Source organism: Bubalus kerabau, chromosome 14 (assembly GCF_029407905.1).
Source record: "Bubalus kerabau isolate K-KA32 ecotype Philippines breed swamp buffalo chromosome 14, PCC_UOA_SB_1v2, whole genome shotgun sequence".
In the NCBI taxonomy this organism is placed as follows: Eukaryota; Metazoa; Chordata; class Mammalia; order Artiodactyla; family Bovidae; genus Bubalus; species Bubalus kerabau.
Genome location: NC_073637.1, coordinates 67,328,753 through 67,346,671, shown reverse-complemented (window position 1 = coordinate 67,346,671; position 17,919 = coordinate 67,328,753). Strand labels below are relative to the sequence as shown.

The window sequence follows — 17,919 nt, the reverse complement described above, 5'->3', positions numbered from 1 at the left end:
AGTGACTAACATGACAAATACACACAAACTACTCAGTCATAAAAATAGAATAAAATGTTGCCATTTGCAGCAACATGGATTTGGAAGGTACTATGTTAAATGAAATAAACAGAGACAAATACTTTATGATATCACTATTTATGAAATCTAGAAAAAAGAACCAACTGGTGAATATAACAAAAAAAAGAAACAGACTCAGATTTAGAGAACAGACTATGAGGAGAGACGGAAGGGGACAGGGGATGTATAAAATATGTTACTAGGATATATTGTACAATACAAGAATATAGCCAATATTTTAAAGTAACTGTAAATGTAGTGTAACATTTAAAACTTTTGAGTCAGTATATTTACACCTGTAATTTAGATATTATACTCCAATATATATCTATAAAAATTAAATATACCCTATATTTCTCCCATCATACTATCTATCATATTTTACCATAATTCCTGGTCACTTCTGATTTTTAGACAGTTTTTGTAGGAAAAGACAATGTCTGTGGTTAGCATGCATAAAATAAGTGTTTTAAATGAATGGATTCTGGTTCTAGTATTTATCAGTTTTTAAATTCAGGAAACATTTATTAAATGCTTAAATATTACCTTACCTCTTTGTTCTGCCTGGTGAGAATGGGGGAGAACTAGTGGCCATGAGGCAATTAGGTGGAAAAATGATGCCTGTGTTGAGCTTTGTAAGATGGGTAAATCTGGATCCGGTAACTAGTAAAATTAAATTTTATGATTTTTTAAAAAATATATTCTGAAACTATTTTAGTTGAATAAAAAGGAAGTCAAGGGATACTTGCTTACAATAAGATTCATAATCAAGTAAGAAAAAATAAAACTTTTATAAGAAATTAATTTCTCATGAAAAATCTAAAAGAACAGTTCAAAATGTGCAAATTCTTCATGTTAAGATTGACAGATTTTGGCCAGTTTATCTTTATTTCAGTTCATTTTAAAATGAAAATAATTTAAAAAATAGTTTTAAGCACTGAGATTAACTGCATGTTAAAGAATGAATAGCATTATATTAAAAACGCATAATATGCCTGACACGACTGAAGTGACTTAGCAGCAGCAGCAGTGAATGGTAAGAGTATGTTTTAGATATATCTTGGATTTCCAGAAACATCCAATGGGCAAATACCTTCCAGCATAAATTGTGTTATAAGCCTTTTTGTTTATTATTATACTCGTTGGAAAAATAAGAATGAGCAATATTACTAGAAAAGTCTGAAATATTTAATAGTCTAAATAATAATAATTTACATTTATTTACCTTGTACAGTTTACTTTGGTATTTCTGGCTTTCCACCAGTGACATATCCTGATAGTAAGTAAATCTTAATAATCTCTGGTAAACTGTCAATTTGGTTTTTGAAAAATAGTCAATTAAAAGATATTGCAATATAGCACTATGTTTTTCTAACTAACTTTGTAAAAGAATAAGTTTGTTTTTAATCTTGGTTATTCTTTGATTCTATTTTACTCATAAGAGAAAGCTTAGGCATTTATTTTTTTTTTAACCCTTAAATTTTTTATTAAGTTAAAATTAATACTGGGCCAGTTCTTTGATGAGTATCGATACAAAAGTCCTTAGCAAAATATGATTAAACCAACTCTAGCAATGTATAGAAAGGGTCATACATCATGATTATGCTGAATTCATTCCAGCGATGCAAGGATGGTTCAACATATACAAGTCAATCTTTGTGAGACACCACATTAACAAAGGGAAAGACAAAAACCACATGATTGCCTCATGTGATGCAGAAAAACCATTTGACAAATTTAAGCATCCGTTTATGATAAAAAGTCTCATAAAATGGGTATAGAGGGAACATACCTCAACATAATAAAAGCCATTTATGGTAAAGTGAAAGCGAAAGTCGCTCAGTCGTGTCCAACTCTGTGTAACCCCATGGACTATACAGTCCGTGTAATTCTCCAGGCTAGAATACTGGAGTGGGTAGCCTTTCCTTTTTCCAGGGGATTTTCCCAAGCCAGGTCTCCCGCATTGCAGGCTGATTCTTTACCAGCTGAGCCACAAGGAGGCCCATTTATGGCAAACCCACAACCGATATAATACTCAATTGTGAAGTCAGAAAGCCTTCCTGCTAAATTCAGGAACAATACAAGGATTCTTAGTCTCACTAGTTCTGTTCAGCATAGTATTGGAAGTCTTAGCCACAGCAGTCAAAAAAAAAAGTATCGAAATTGGAGAGGAAGAGGTACAACTGTCACTGTTTGTAGATACCATGACTATGTAGAGAACCCTGAAGTCTCTACCCCAAACCTATTAGAATTAACAAATGAATTCAGCAAGGTAGCAAGGTGCAAGATTAATATTCAGAAATCTGTTGCATTTCTTTACACTAATAGCAAAATATGAGAAAGAGAAAAATTTAAAAATCCTGTTTTAAATCACATCCAAAAAATTAAATTCCTAGGAGTAAACTTAACCAAGGAGATGAAAGACCTATATGCTGAAAACCATAAAACACAGGTAAAGGAAACAAAAGATGATTCAAAGCAATGGAACGACGTTCCCTGCTCTTGAATTGGAAGAATTAATATGGTTAAAATGTCCATGGTATCCAAAGCATCTACAGATACAATGCAGTCCCACAAATACCATATTTCTCACAGTGCTAGAAAAAATACTAAAATTTATATGGAATCACAGGAGATCTAGAATTGCCAAAGCAATCCTGAAGTAAAAGAACAAAGCTGAAGGCATAATCCTTGCAGGCTTCACACTGTACTATAAAAACTATAGTAATTGAAACAGCATGGTACAGCCAAAAAAATAGATCAGTGGAACAGAGCAGATAATCCATAGTAAACGGATGTACCTGTGGTCAGTTTATCCACGACAAAGGAGGCAGGAATATGAAATAGAGAAAAGGCAGTTTCTTGAACAAATGGTGTTGGGAAAACTGGACAGCTACATGTAAATCAGTGAAATTAGAACATTCCCTCACACCGTATGCAGATAGAAACTTAATGGTTTAAAGACCTACATATACAACATAGTGCATAACCATAAAACTTGTAGAGATGAACAATGGTTAAATTATTTTTTCACATAAATCATAGCAATAATTTCTTAAATTGGTCTCCCAAGACAAACGAAATAAAAGGAAAAGTAAACAAATGGAACCTAATTAAGCTCACATGCTTTTATACAACAAAAGAAACTGTAAAACATAACAAAAAGACAACATATGGAATGAGAGAAAATATTTGCAAATGATGATTCTGACAAGAGTTTATTATCCAAAATACATGGACAATTCATACAGCTCAGTATCAAGACAAACCACAAACAACTCAATTAAATAGTTGGCAGAAGACCTAAATAGATGTTTCTGCAAAGAAGACATACAAGTGGCCAACAGGCATATGAAAAGATGCTTAGAAACACTATTTGAGACATGTAAATAAAATCCACAATGAGGTATCACCTCACACAGGTCAGAGTAGCCATCCATCATCAAGAAGTCTGCAAATATTAAACACTGGAAAGGGTGTGGAAAAACACAACTGTCTGACACTGTTGGTGGGAATGTAAGTTGGTGCTGCTGTGGAAAACAGTGTGGAGTTTTCCTTAAAAACGAAAAATAGAGCTGCCATATTATCCAGCAATCCCACTTCTGGATATATTTCCAGTAAAAATGAAAAACCCAATTTGAAAAGATACATGCACTCCCTTTTTCATAGCAGCGCTATTTATTACATCCAAGATGTGAGAACACCCCAAATGCTTATGAACAGAAATTCGCTTAAGAAGATGTGATATACATACATATATATAAATACACACACACACACACACAATGAAGTATTACTCAGCTATAAAAAAGAATGCGATATTGCCATTTGCAGCAACATGGCTGGAGGTAGAGAAGTGGTGTAAGTGAGATGGAGAAAGACAAGTACCGTGTGATAACATTAATGTGAAGAATCTGAAAAGTAATGTAAATGAATAAATATACAAAATAGAAATAAGAGTCACAGAAAGCAAACTTATAATTACCAAAGTGGAGAGAGAGGGAGGGATAAATTAGGAGCATGAAGAGAGAAAAACACCACATCTGTAGGTTTGCACTGAGTATGTGTGTGTATTTCATCAAAAGCATATGCATATTCTGTAACCTGCACTTTACACTTAATACCATATTATGGTTATTTTTTCAGTATTACAGTAATACAACTTTTCTTTTATTAAATATATTCATGCTGCTTTATAATATAGAACTACTATTATTTATTAAGGTGTTGCCCTCTTTATGAACATATAGACTGTTACCCTTTTGCCACTAGTTGTATTGGTGCAGCATAACTTTGCATATATTGTGTGGATCACAACAAACTGTGGAAGATTCTTAAAGAGATGGGAATACTAGAGCACCTTACCTGCCTCCTGACAAATCTGTATGCAGGTCAAGAAGCAACAGTTACAAATGGACATGGAACAACAGACTAGTTCCAAAGTGAGAAAGGAATACGTCAAGGCTTTATATTGCTTGTTTAACTTCTGTGCAGAGTACAGCATGAGAAATGCCCGGCTGGATGAAGCACAAGCTGGAATGAGTCCAGATTACTGAGAGAAATATCAATAACCTCAGATATGCAGATAACACCACCCTCATGGCAGAAAGCAAAGAGGAGTAAAGAGCCTCTTGCTGAAAGTGAAAGAGGAGAATGAAAAATTGGCTTAAAACTCAACATTCAGAAAACTAAAATCATGGCATCTGGTCTATCACTTCATGGCAAATAGATGGGGAAACAGTGGGAACAGTGAGAGGCTTTGTTTGGGCTCCAAAATCACTGCAGATGGTGACTGCAGCCATGAAATTAAAAGACGCTTGGTCCTTGGAAGAAAGTTATGACCAGGCCAGAGAGCATATTAAAAAGCAGAGGCATTACTTTGCCAACAGGGGTCTATCTAGTCAAAGCTGTGGTTTTTCCAGTATGGATGGATGGATGGATGGATGGATGTGAGAGTTGGACTATAAAGAAAGCTGAGCGCCGAAGAATTGATGCTTTTGAACTGTGGTGTTGGAGAAGACTCTTGAGAGTCCTTTGGTCTGCAAGGAAATCAAACCAGTCAATCCTAAAGGAGATCAGTCCTGAATATTCATTGGAAGGACTGGTGCTAAAGCTGAAACTCCAATACTTTGGCCACCTGATGCGAAGAACTGACACCTTTGAAAAGACCCTGATGCTGGGAAAGATTGAAGGCAGGAGGAGATGGGGATGTCAGAGCATGAGATGGTTGGATGGCATCACCGACTCGATGGCCATGAGTTTGAGCAAGCCCTGGGAGTTGGTGATGGACAGGGAAGCCTGGTCTGCTGCAGTCCATGGGGTCTCAAAGAGTCGGACACGACTGTGTGACGGAACTGAATTTTGCATGTAAAGTCTCTACAGTTTTGATTTTCTTTCTATGAGATGAATTTAAAATGTGAGATTGTAGGTCAAAGAGAATGTGAATTTCAGCTTAATGAATTTTCTTTTGAAGATACGTAACAGTTTACATTCCTTTTTCTTTTTTTTAAACAAACATAGGTTATAGACCATAGGAATTACTATAAAATGTGAAATATGGAAATTACTATAAAACATAAAATTAAAAGTTACCTATAAATCTGTGACCAAAATGTCATCAATGTGATTGAATTACAGCATAATTTTCCAATTATTTTGTCTCATTATCTGCTTTTTTCCAATTCATTGCATCAGTTGTGTTATAAGCAGCTAAAGTTTATTTTTACATCTTGAGGGAGATTTTGTAATTTTAAGTTCATAATTTATATTATTTTTTTTAAGCCCTTCAGTTTTAAAATGTAGGTTTGCCTTTGTTTTTCCTACTACTTTTTCTTGGAGAGAACAGCTGAAAACTTCCAATAAAATTCATAATACAATCTGGAAATTACAGTTGTAAAATGCAAGGAAAAATAGCTGTGAATTAAGACTGAGAAAGCTTAAATTCTGAATGTGGCTTCTACTTGATTAGTCATGGAATTTTGGTGAAGTTACTTGACCTCTGAGAACCTCAGTTTCTTCCAGTGTTTCCAAGTGTTGAAAATAATGACTTAGTATTTTGAGAGTTATTTACTTGGAAGTGAAGAAAAAGAAGCAAAGATATCAAATGATTTGTTGATAAATGGTCTTGCTCTATGTTTTAGAACCAGAAATAATTTCAGAATTTTTCAGGCTCGGTAATGAGGAGTTCCTTTATGTTCCCTTGCAAATCATTCCTGATCACCTCTAGAGGCAGTTCTTATTCAGATTTCTGTCACCATCGATTAGTTTTGCCTGTTTTTGAAGTTCATGTGAATGGAGTCATATAGCATAGAGTCTTTCGTATCTGATTTCTTTCTCTCAATGGCATGTTTGTAATTCATCCATTATAGCAGAGTACTATAAAGGTAAGCTATGCAATATGTAGTGCTTTTTAACATTTACTTCAGTTCAGTTCAGTCGCTCAGTTGTGTCTGACCTTTGCAACCCCATGAACTGTAGCACACCAGGCCTCCCTGTCCATCACCAACTCCCAGAGTCTACCCAAACCCATGTCCATTGAGTCAATGATGCCATCCAACCATCTCATCCTCTGTCATCCCCTTCTCCTCCTGCCTTCAGTCTGTCCCAGCATCAGGGTCTTTTCAAATGAGTCAGCTCTTCACATCAGGTGGTCAAAGAATTGGAGTTTCAGCCTCAACATCAGTCCTTCCAAAGAGCACCCAGGACTGATCTCCTTTAGGATGGACTGGTTGGATCTCTTTGCAGTCCAAGGGACTCTCAAGAGTCTTCTCCAACACCACAGTTCAAAAGCATCAATTCTTCGGTGCTCAGCTTTCTTCACAGTCCAACTCTCACATCCATACATGACCACTGGAAAAATCATAGCCTTGACTAGACGGACCTTTGTTGGCAAAGCAATGTCTCTGCTTTTTAAGATGCTATCTAGGTTGGTCATAACTTTCCTTCCAAGGACCAAGTGTCTTTTAATTTCATGGCTGTAGTCACCGTCTGCAGTGATTTTGGAGCCCAGAAAAATCGTCTTGTGTTAAAATATTTGGATAGATTGGTTGATTCTAAGTAAAAAGTGATTTTCAGACCAATATGTATAGCACCATGCCATCTTTATTTTTAAGAAATTGATGTGTGTACTTGTATGCGTGGATGCATATTTGTGTATTACTCATGGATGGATAATAAGTATATATGTAGGTGGTTGATAGTTTTCTGTGCAAAAAGTTTTCTTCATATGAAACAAGTGCCAGTTGTTACTTCTTGGGCAAGTGTAGGACATGGGTGAGATGGAGGATGCAGTATTTTAGGCCTCCTTCTTTATAAACTTAAAAAAGCCATGTAATTATGGGAGAGTTTTGTCTTTTCATTGTTTTTTTGAAGTATTTTTTAAATGCGGAAGAGGGTAAAACATCACCCTACCGATTACATAAAATCTTGAACTATTCTCATTTCCCTTACTCTCCTCCTTATGTCATTCTGTTGTTTCCGAAAATTCTAATTTTGGGGGTAACATTTCCTTCAATTTAGCTCTTAGCAGTTTAAGAATTGCTGTTAAACTCCCGTAAACAGGACTAGTATGCCCTTCGTGGTTTTTCTTGTGTGTTGTCTGTGCACTTGTGTGTGTGTGTTCATGTGTAGATTCCTGGCTATTTGTCTGTTATAATTTACCGTCTTTCCCCAGACGCATATAAAGGCTCTCTTAAAAGTTCTAGTAATTATTTACTAAGTGTAGTATTTTAAACAAGTGAGATATGATTTGTTTAGCTTAATGACAAACTTTTAGATAAAGATTGATCATTTTTTGTAACTGAGGAAAATTTCCAGTGTTTATATGTTGATTGTTGAAAAATATAAACAGAAGTAGAATTAATTTTGGGTATAGATTAAATCTCTGTGGAGTCAGGGAAAGCAACTTGAAATAAATATATATCATACCTTGCTGTCTCCTAGTCACTCTATTTCATAATCAAATCCATGCATATTGAAACTGAAAGTGAAGTTGCTTAGTTGTGTCTGACTCTTTGCAACCCCATGGACTGAAAGTCCCGTCCATGGGATTTTCCAGGCAAGAATACTAGAGTGGGTTGCCATTTCCTTCTCCAGGAGATCTTTCCGACCCAGGCATTGAACCTGGGTCTCCCACATTGTAGGCAGATGCTTTACCATCTGAACCACCGGGGAAGTCACTCTATTTCATAATCAAATCTGTGCATATTAATATCATGTAATATCATTGTAAATAACAGAATAATTATAAAATAGTAACACTTCAGCAGATTGCTAGCAAAAGAGGAATTAAATTTTTTAAATTTAATTTTTATTTTATATTGAAGTGTAGTTGATTAACAATGTTGTGTTAATTTCAGGTGTACAACAAAGTGATTCAGTTATACATATATCCATTGTTTTTCAGATTCTTTTAAAACGATTTTATTGCTATGAAGTGGTTGCCGGTCTCCAAAGATGGCTATGAGCTATCCTTCTCAGTTTCATTGTGTCCGTTCATTCCTTTGAGTTCAGCCTAGCCCCATAATGCCTTTAACTAATAGATTGTGGCAAAAGTGGATACTGTAGACAGCTGAGACTAAGTAATAAGCTCTGCATTTTATGCCTGCATCACTTAGAGTATTTGCTTTGATCGAAGTCAGCTATTACGTCAAAAGTCTGGTGTCCATGAGACTGTCATGTTGTGAAGAAGTCCAAGGTAGCCAACTGGAGTCACTAATGTAGGGAAAGAGATGCCTGCCTGGTCCCCAATTGTTTCAGTTGTTTTGACTGAGGTGTCTGACACACGAATGATGAAACCATATGCATCACTAGCTCAGTAGCGTCTTCAGGTGATTCTAGTCCCAGCCACCATCTGACTTCAGCTGCATGAGAGCAAGACAGGCGAGATCCACCCAGATGAGTCCAGAAAATCCACAGAACTGTACGAGATAAAAATAGATTGTTGGTTTAAGCCACTGAGTTTTGGAATAGTTCCACATCCATAAATAACCGGAACAGATACTGTTAACTAAAATTTGTTTTAAATGTATTTTATTGTGAACATTAAAGGCCAAGATATTTTACTCACTCTCAGCATATGACACTTTTCTTGATGACAGTATTTTGGGCCAAGAGGTAGTGATGTAAATGTTTGAGATAGAATTGCTGAAAAAGAATTACTGTGTGGTTCAGAACCAAAATTCAGCTGGATCTAGCCTGGAGCATTTAAGGCTACTAGGAAGCTTTAAAGAGCTATGAATCACACCTCAGGGACCCGTCAGTAATATTGGGATCCAGGTTGAATTCCAAGTGTTTCCTATTTATAGTTTCAGAAAAGAATAAGATGTGAGATAATTTACTATAAAGCAGTCTAATTAATTAATTAGAAACCGTTATATCTTTTCCACATTTGCTGTCTCTTTTCATACTTTATTCATTTTTTAAAAAATATTACTTGTTAATAAAATATATTTGACACGTTTATGTTTAATGTATACAGCACATTGAATTAATGTGTTTATGTATTGCAGTATGACTGCCATTGCGGTGTTATCTAGTACCTATGTCACCAGAGCTCATAGAAACAGTAAAATGGTGGTTAATTGGGAAGTGGGAGGGATTCTGTTTAAGGGTACAAACTTGAAACTGTTGCTGCTGCTGCTAAGTCGCTTCAGTCGTGTCTGACTCTGTGCGACCCCATAGACGGCAGCCCACCAGGCTTCCCGTCCCTGGGATTCTCCAGGCAAGAACACTGGAGTGGGTTGCCATTTCCTTCTCCAATGCATGAAAGTGAAAAGTGAAAGTTAAGTCACTCAGTCGTGTCTGACTCGAGCGACCCCATGGACTGCAGCCTACCAGGCTCCTCTGTCCATGGGATTTTCTAGGCAAAAGTACTGGAGTGGGGTGCCATCGCCTTCTCTAAAACTTGAAACTAGTAGGTTAATAAGTCCTGGAGAGCCAGGGTACAGTGTAGTGGTTCTAGACAACAATATTGTATTGTAAACATTGAACTTGCTAGGAGAGTAGATCTTATCAGGGACAGTGTTTTATATGTATATAGAAATACCCATCAGCCTCAAGCCAGCCTGACTTATAAAACTGGGACAGTTTTCAAGTCTTTGCTGTTGTTTTTCCTTCCAGTTTTATTGAGGTATAATTGACAATACAGCATAGTATGTTTAAGGTTTAGAGCATAATGAGTTGACTTACATACATCATTATATGATTGCCACAGTAAGTTTACTGAACATCCATCATCTCAAATAGATGGAAGATAAAGGAAAACAGATTCCTTCATTGTGATGAGAACCCTTTAACTCTGTTCCTACATTAGATCCTATTTTTATTGCTCAGCTAAACTAGGATAGTACTTAATAAAGTTAGGTTTCATGCTGAAGTGTTTAATTTGTAGTTTCTAACGTCCTGTTATACCTTCCAGATATGAGAAAAAGTGAGTTCCTTCATGTCAGAGACTGCTAGTGTTCCTTGATTACTAACTCTCTGACCTCAAGTTCACTGAAGATTAGTATATTAGGTATAATGCATTCAAGCTCATTTTCTAAGTTATCTTTCATGTTTTGTCAACTGCCAGGTGGACTTGGAGCAGTTCGGGGGAAATGTGGTTAAAGTAGTCATAATTATCAACTGCTTGAAGTGCTTACTTGGTATTTTAAAGAATATGAATAAGGTCACATTTAATTTTGTTGGGAGCTTTCTCCTGATTGCAAAATGATCATGTTTTATATTTTCATTTATTTCCCCTGCCATTTGTAGGTTGATATACTTTCATATCATATTTGAGAAGTAAATATTTGTTCAAAGTCTAATATTAAAACAGCATGTAACTTTTGATAGTTAAATGTCAAATGTAATTTTGGACACAAATAACTTGCATTGGCAAATTCATCTTAAAATACATATGAATTGAAAAGTAGAATTATAAAAATATAGAACTGATAAGTGTTTTAAGATATAGTGATTATGATTTGTAAATATTATTTCCAAGGCATTCAACTGCATTAACTGCCAAAAACTGAAACGAATTTGAAAATTTTTTTCACATTTTGGACTTAATAAACTCATTTATAGATTATTGGTTATGTTTAAAACTAAAAAACAAATTCTACTTTTTGCAGCCTTTCTAAGAAAAACTTAATAAGTAGGCGTACCTTTAAAAATGACACAATCCACCAGTTATTTGGTAAGACTAGCATAATCATAAATTTCCTATCCATGCTTTTTCCAAAAATACTAACCCATATTGTTCTCCTTGGACCTGTTGTAGGGATGACTAATCCGACTGCTGAGGTTCCCTTTATGTGTTTGATGGAACACTTGGCTTGCTGGACTACAGCTGTGTGTTTATGTGCAGTGCACACCTGCAGGGGCCTGACAAATAGCTGTAGTATGCAGAGGATACAAAATTACCCTGGCAGTGCTGCAAATAAGGAAGTTTCTGTTTTGAAGTCCATATGTGTGTGTGCTTGAGATGCCAGCTGGGGTATTTATGTTGCATGCACAGATGTAAAACTGCCAACTGATTTTATACCAAATAAAGTTTAATCTTTTTATACGTACTTTGTGTCAAAGTTATGAAGTGGTACATAAGAATGTTCTCACGACTTAAGTCTTTTAAAATAAAAGGTGCTATTAAAAATATGAACTCATGACATGATTAGGAAAGAGGATAGTAACATAGATTGTGTATCTTTGTGTAGAAGAATGTTACTATTGCTATATCATTATATACATAAATAAGGCTTTATTATAATCATTGGTATATATCTTCTTTTGTGGCTAGAGTCAGTCAGGTCTGTGTTTAATTCAATTTATAAATACCGAAATGTGAAGACCAAATTTATACAGTTACCTGAAGTCTTTGGTCTTTCTATTTCTTCAGTATCCTCAAATTTTAACAAGTTGAAATGATTGTGTATTTTGGGTGGCATTCTTATCAATGAATTTAAATTTTTTCTGAAAAAGAATAGCATTATTTACAGGGATATTTTCTAACCCTGTGGAAATTTAAACACCAGTGTAAAAGTAGTCGAAAAGCCAGTTATTCAAAAGGATCTTTGAGAGAGGCTTTTTAAAAGAACATGTCCCCTCTAACAAAATGAAGAAATCCATTTTATTTAATATGTCCACCCTAAACAAGAATAATGATTTGATAGTTGGAAAATTGGTCTTTAAATTAATATTTGCAAATTAGCATTCTTATATTTTTACTGCAGAATTATTTTAGATTTGACATTATTTTAGATTAGTGTTTGCTGGAGTCATTTTCTCTAAGAACTTTCATAGCTTACCAGCTAATAAATTTTTTCAAAGTTTGGTTTCTAGTATTAACGGACTTTTTTATTTTTCTCAAATGAACAATTTTCAAATTATTAATTTTTACTATATTTAATTATGTCTATAAATTAAGAATTTTAGACGTTACATGAAAACTGGTCATCTGAATGGTTATATCTGTTTTTGCTTTGCCTATGATCTCTGAATAGGTTTATCTTGAATGTGACCTGTACTGGCTTATTACCGTTTGCAAATGGAGAAAAGGGGTTTAAATGCTTATCCAAAATCATATTAATTTTAATTAGACAAATGTGATGATACTATACAAATGTTAGCCCATAATCTTCTATCCAACTTTGCATTTGAAACATACTAAATGTGTGTTTTACACTTGTACATTGAACTATAGTGATACTAATTGATTCTTCATTAATTGGTATAGTTTTTGTTTGTTATGACTCTGTAGAACTGCCTATCAGACAGTGCCATATATTTGTGCTCATGTTTTATATGTCTTTTAAATTATTCATTGTTATTGATATCATCAAACTCATTAATATTTTAAATAATCCATTTGTATTTAAGTAACACCTTAGTAGGCATTATTTCTTCTTCTTCAATAGTAGGCGTAAGTTTGTCACAAAAGGACATGCATTTACTATTTGTAGCATGATTTTACTTGAACTTTGGTTTTCAGGAAATATGACAAGGGTCTGAGCTTTTTGCATTATCCCTTACTGTTAAAAGCATGAATTTTGATTGAATCAGGCTTCTGAATTCATGAAGACCGCATGATTTGGAAAAAGTTTTATATAATGAGACAGAAAGGTGAGAATAGAAATCACATCTACAAATGGCTAACCTGAGGGATAGAATGGTTCTGACAAAATGTACAATTAATCACACATCAGAAGTATATATATCAGGAGACAGGAAGTCCACCTCCCCCACACCCCCCACACCCCAAAAAATAAAAAGGCAAAACAGGAAGGCAGTATAGTACAGTTGAATGAGCTGTTGATCAGGAGATAGACAATCCCTAGCTTTGTTACTCACAGTTGTGTGACATGAGGCTAGTTTCCTGGAACTTTACTTTTTCTACCAGAGAAAAGGAGTAGTAATTCTGGTTTAATAAGGTTGGTGTGAGTATTAATAAGGTAATAGATGTAAATCTCTTCCTAGGCTTAGGGTGTGGAGCCTGTAGTAGGTATTCAATAAATGCTTGCCTTTTCTTTAGCAGCAATAGTAATAGCAATTTGAAATAAGTAGGAAATAAGAGGTGTTTGTAAAATTAACTCAGAAAAGGATAGAAATGGGAAGGATTAATTGTTGCCTTATATTTTTTCTTAATATTTTAAAGAAAGGACCAAACCTCCAATTTGTATAGCTAAAGGACCAAACCTTTTATTACTCATTTGAGAGATTATGTTCCATACATCACTTGGTTATTTAGTGCCAGGGCCAACTTCTTTTTAGTAGGGTATCACTTCAAACACAATTGCCGCCACTGCAGGTTGCAAGCACATGATTGAAGGCTTCTAGTTCTCAGCTCATGCCCAGATGTCTTTCAATAACTATAGCCAGTAATTTCTTCAAATTGCTCACTTTATCAGCAGCACATGTCATCAATCCTGAAGTGGTTGCTCAAGTCAAACGGCAGAATCTTTAGCCACAGATGCAGCTGCAAACAGGTGAACAGGCAGAAAGTAATTTGTGCAGCTTGGTGGCTGTCAGACGAAAGACAGACAATCTGTGTTTAAAACAGATTGCAGGCCCTGTATGGGCCAGACAAAAGGGAATTCTCCAACTGCAAATAATTCCAAGGTTAACATATTTTCCTTTCTGCCATTAGGTGATTTGTTAAAATTGGAAACAATGAACATTATAAATCTACACAGAAACTGGAGACAAGATGAAAGGGAAAATCAGATCACTAAATAGGTTTACATTTGTCTTTCCAAAGAAATACAACTGGCATTCATATAAGCTATTTTCTCACAAATTAAGCCACATAATAAAATAATTCTTTGAAACTTACAAGATTATAAATGTTTCAAGTTGCATTAAGAATTACTGATACTAAACAGTGAAATATGAACCTGTATAGTTTTTATAATAAACATTTTGACTTCTAGAGTTAATTGTTAATTCATGAATGTTAGAATTTCCTTTTTAAAATATTAGTGTTTTCCTTGAAACTTTCTTAATGTAGATTTTTTAAGTGGCGTATTCCCGATATATCACATTTTCAGTACATGAGGATCTATTTTAGTTAGACAAGAAAATTTCTTATAGAGAAAAAACAAATTCAAGGACTTAAACATTTAAAAAAGTTATCCTCACATTGAAGCTGAAGCTCCAATACTTTGGCCACCTGATGCGAAATGCTGATTCATTGGAAAAGACTCTGATCCTGGGAAAAATTGAGGGCAAGAGGAGAAAGGGGTGACAGAGGATGAGGTGGTTGGCTGCCTTCACTGACTCAATGGACATGAGTTTGAGCAAACTCAGGAAGATAATGATAGACTGAGAAGCCTGGCATGCTGCAGTTCATGGGTTCGCAAAGGCTGAAAGAAGCACAAGCTGGAATCAAGATTGCCAGGAGAAATATGAATAACCTCAGATATGCAGATGACACCACCCTTATGGCAGAAAGTGAAGAGGAACTCAAAAGCCTCTTGATGAACGTGAAAGTGGAGAGTGAAAAAGTTGTCTTAAAGCTCAACATTCAGAAAACGAAGATCATGGCATCTGGTCCCATCACTTCATGGGAAGTAGATGGGGAAAAAGTGGAAACAGTGTCAGACTTTATTTTTTTGGCTCCAAAATCACTGCAGATGGTGATTGAAGCCATGAAATTAAAAGACGCTTAATCCTTGAATTTATGACCAAGCTAGACAGCATCTTAAAAAGCAGAGACATTACTTTGCCAGCAAAGGTCCTTCTAGTCAAGGCTATGGTTTTTCCAGTGGTCATGTATGGATGTGAGAGTTGGACTGTGAAGAAAGCTGAGCACTGAAGAAGTGATGCTTTTGAACTGTGGTGTTGGAGAAGACTCTTGAGAGTCCCTTGGACTGCAAGGAGATCCAACCAGTCCATCCTAAAGGAGATCAGTCCTGGGTGTTCTTTGGAAGGACTGATGCTAAAGCTGAAACTCCAGTACTTCGGCCACCTCATGCGAAGAGTTGACTCATTGGAAAAGACTGATGCTGGGAGGGATTGGGGGCAGGAGGAGAAGGGGACGACAGAGGATGAGATGGCTGGATGGCATCACTGACTCGATGGACGTGAGTCTGGGTGAACTCTGGGAGTTGGTGATGGACAGGGAGGCCTGGCGTGCTGTGATTCATGGGGTCGCAAAGAGTTGGACATGACTGAGCGACTGAACTGATCTGAACTGAACTGATTATTCTCCAGGTTCTCTCATTTCATTGTGTTTTATCCCATTTCACAATCCCTTTAGTGTTGTAAGTGTTTTTAATGGATAGTGAACATTTGTAACATAGTATTTAAGAACGTAATCGTCAATGTCAAACTGGATTCAAGTTCCAGTTTGGTTATATTATGTGACCTTGAACTAGTTACTTAGCCTCTTAAATACTCAAGCGATGACAGTACTAATAAGTACTTACACTTATTAGTAAGTACTATAATAATACTAATACTAATAAGTACTCATGTTCTTTTTGTATTATTTTAGAAAAAATAATATAAAGCATTGTGCATGTTGTCTTGCACATATTTAAAGGTTCAATAAAACTTAGCTATTTTCTCCTACAGTTTCAACATCTTGAGGAGAGGTAGAGTGTTTGTTTGTTTGTTTTGAGAGTGTTTGTCTTGCTCTTAGTTGCTTGCCAGGCATTTGCCACCTTTCTTTGAATACTAAGAACTCAGTAGCTAATTAGAATGAATATATTATTGGTTCTGTAAGTTTCAATCTACTTTGCTGATTTTCTTTAGTGGTAACAGTCCTTCCTTGCCAAGTACCTTGACTTAGGAATTAGAACAATTTTGATTTATTTTTTGAGTTTGGACAAAATGAAGGGATATATGTATTTTAGTATTTCTTATTTCTGTCTACCTAACACTAATAACTTTTTATTTATTTTTATTAAAGTATAATTGATGCACAGTATTATATAAGTTACCGGTGTACAATGTAGTTATTCACAATTTAAAAAGATTATACTTCATATATAGTTACCTTGGTGCTGTATCCCTCATGTTGTCAATATTGCCTCGTAGCTTATTTTATATATAACTTGATCGTGGTTATTATTTGAATATCATTCATTTTTTTCAGCTTTATTGTGATATACTTGACAACATCGAAAGACTTGGTGTATTGCATATTTGAGAGTTGTGATGATTTGATATACATATACGTTGTAAAAGGATGAATATATACATCACGTTTCACATGTTTACATGCATGCACACATGTACGTTTTTAATGTGGACATTTACATTCTACTCTTTTAGCAATTTTCAGTTATTCAATTCAGTGTTATCAACTGTAGTTACTGTATTGTACATTAGATCCTGAGATTTTATTCATCTTGTAGCTGAAAGTTTGTATCCCTTTATAAACTTCTACGTATTTCTCCCACTCTTCTGCCCCCGGCAACCAATTTTAAGTCTATTAGTTTGGCTATTTTTTTGAATAAGTTTCCACATATAATTGATAATATACAGTATTTCTCTTGGCCTGTGTGGCTTATTTCTCTAAACATAATTCCTTCAAGGTCCATTTATGTTATTGCAAGCATCAGGATTTCCTTTCTGATGGCTGAATGATAATTTCATTATACACACATGCACACACATGTACACACACACATGCATACACACGCACACCATACTTCTTTATCCATTCATCAGTTGATGGACACCTGTTGTTTTAATGTCTTGATTATTGTGAGTAATGCTTCAGTGGACATGGGAAAGCAGAGATTTCTTTGATTAAAATATACTGATGTTTAATGCCAGGTTATTTGTGAGTATAAGCCTCATAATCTCTATAGGCTGTCACCTATAGAGACATGTCATTGTTCCTCTCTGTTCTTAGGTCAAAAATTGATGGGTGCAAGAACACAAATCTTTCAGTATTGCATGTTTCTCATATGAAAACTTTGTCCCCTAGCGGTAGCTGAAATTTCTAAAACATGCTGTTTTGTAGGCTGCACCAGACCTCTTACTATGGAGTTCTCTGAGGTTGGAGTTAGATCTTGATAATTAAAAAACAAACAAAAAAACCTTTTTATGTCAATCCAGCACAGATGTAAGGGTCGAGAACTGCTCCAAATAGCCCACAGGCCAAATCTAGCCCACTGCCTATTTTTCACTGGTACACATGGGGGTTGTTTAGTTCTTTGCTTAGTTTTTGTCTGTGGCTCTATTCTACTACAATAGCAAGTGTTGAATAAATGCAGCAGAGACCTTATTGCTCACAAAGGCTAAATATTGACTATTTGACCGTTTATAGAAAAAGTTTGCCAAATCATGCTTCAAGTTTGAGCCTGATCATCACAGCTTTGCCAGTTTCCTAGACTTCATGTTACTACTTGAGGTAATTGGTGAATTGGC

General features: G+C 35.3%; 1 protein-coding gene across 34 annotated transcripts in view; it reads left to right on the top strand.

The window, feature by feature from the left end:
- The window catches only part of VPS13B (vacuolar protein sorting 13 homolog B), an 851,071-nt gene that overhangs the window by 217,012 nt on the left and 616,140 nt on the right, over window positions 1-17,919 (top strand). The window contains exon 18 of one of the 34 annotated variants that reach the window (XM_055546566.1): window positions 11,324-13,269. The exons of 32 other annotated variants lie outside the window; for them this stretch is intronic. In XM_055546566.1, the coding sequence (XP_055402541.1) occupies window positions 11,324-11,526 (203 nt within the window). In that variant the 3' untranslated portion in view covers window positions 11,527-13,269. Of the gene's footprint in view, window positions 1-8,464; window positions 9,065-11,323; window positions 13,270-17,919 lie in introns of those variants that run through there. One more of the 34 variants, XM_055546572.1, reaches the window with a different exon arrangement.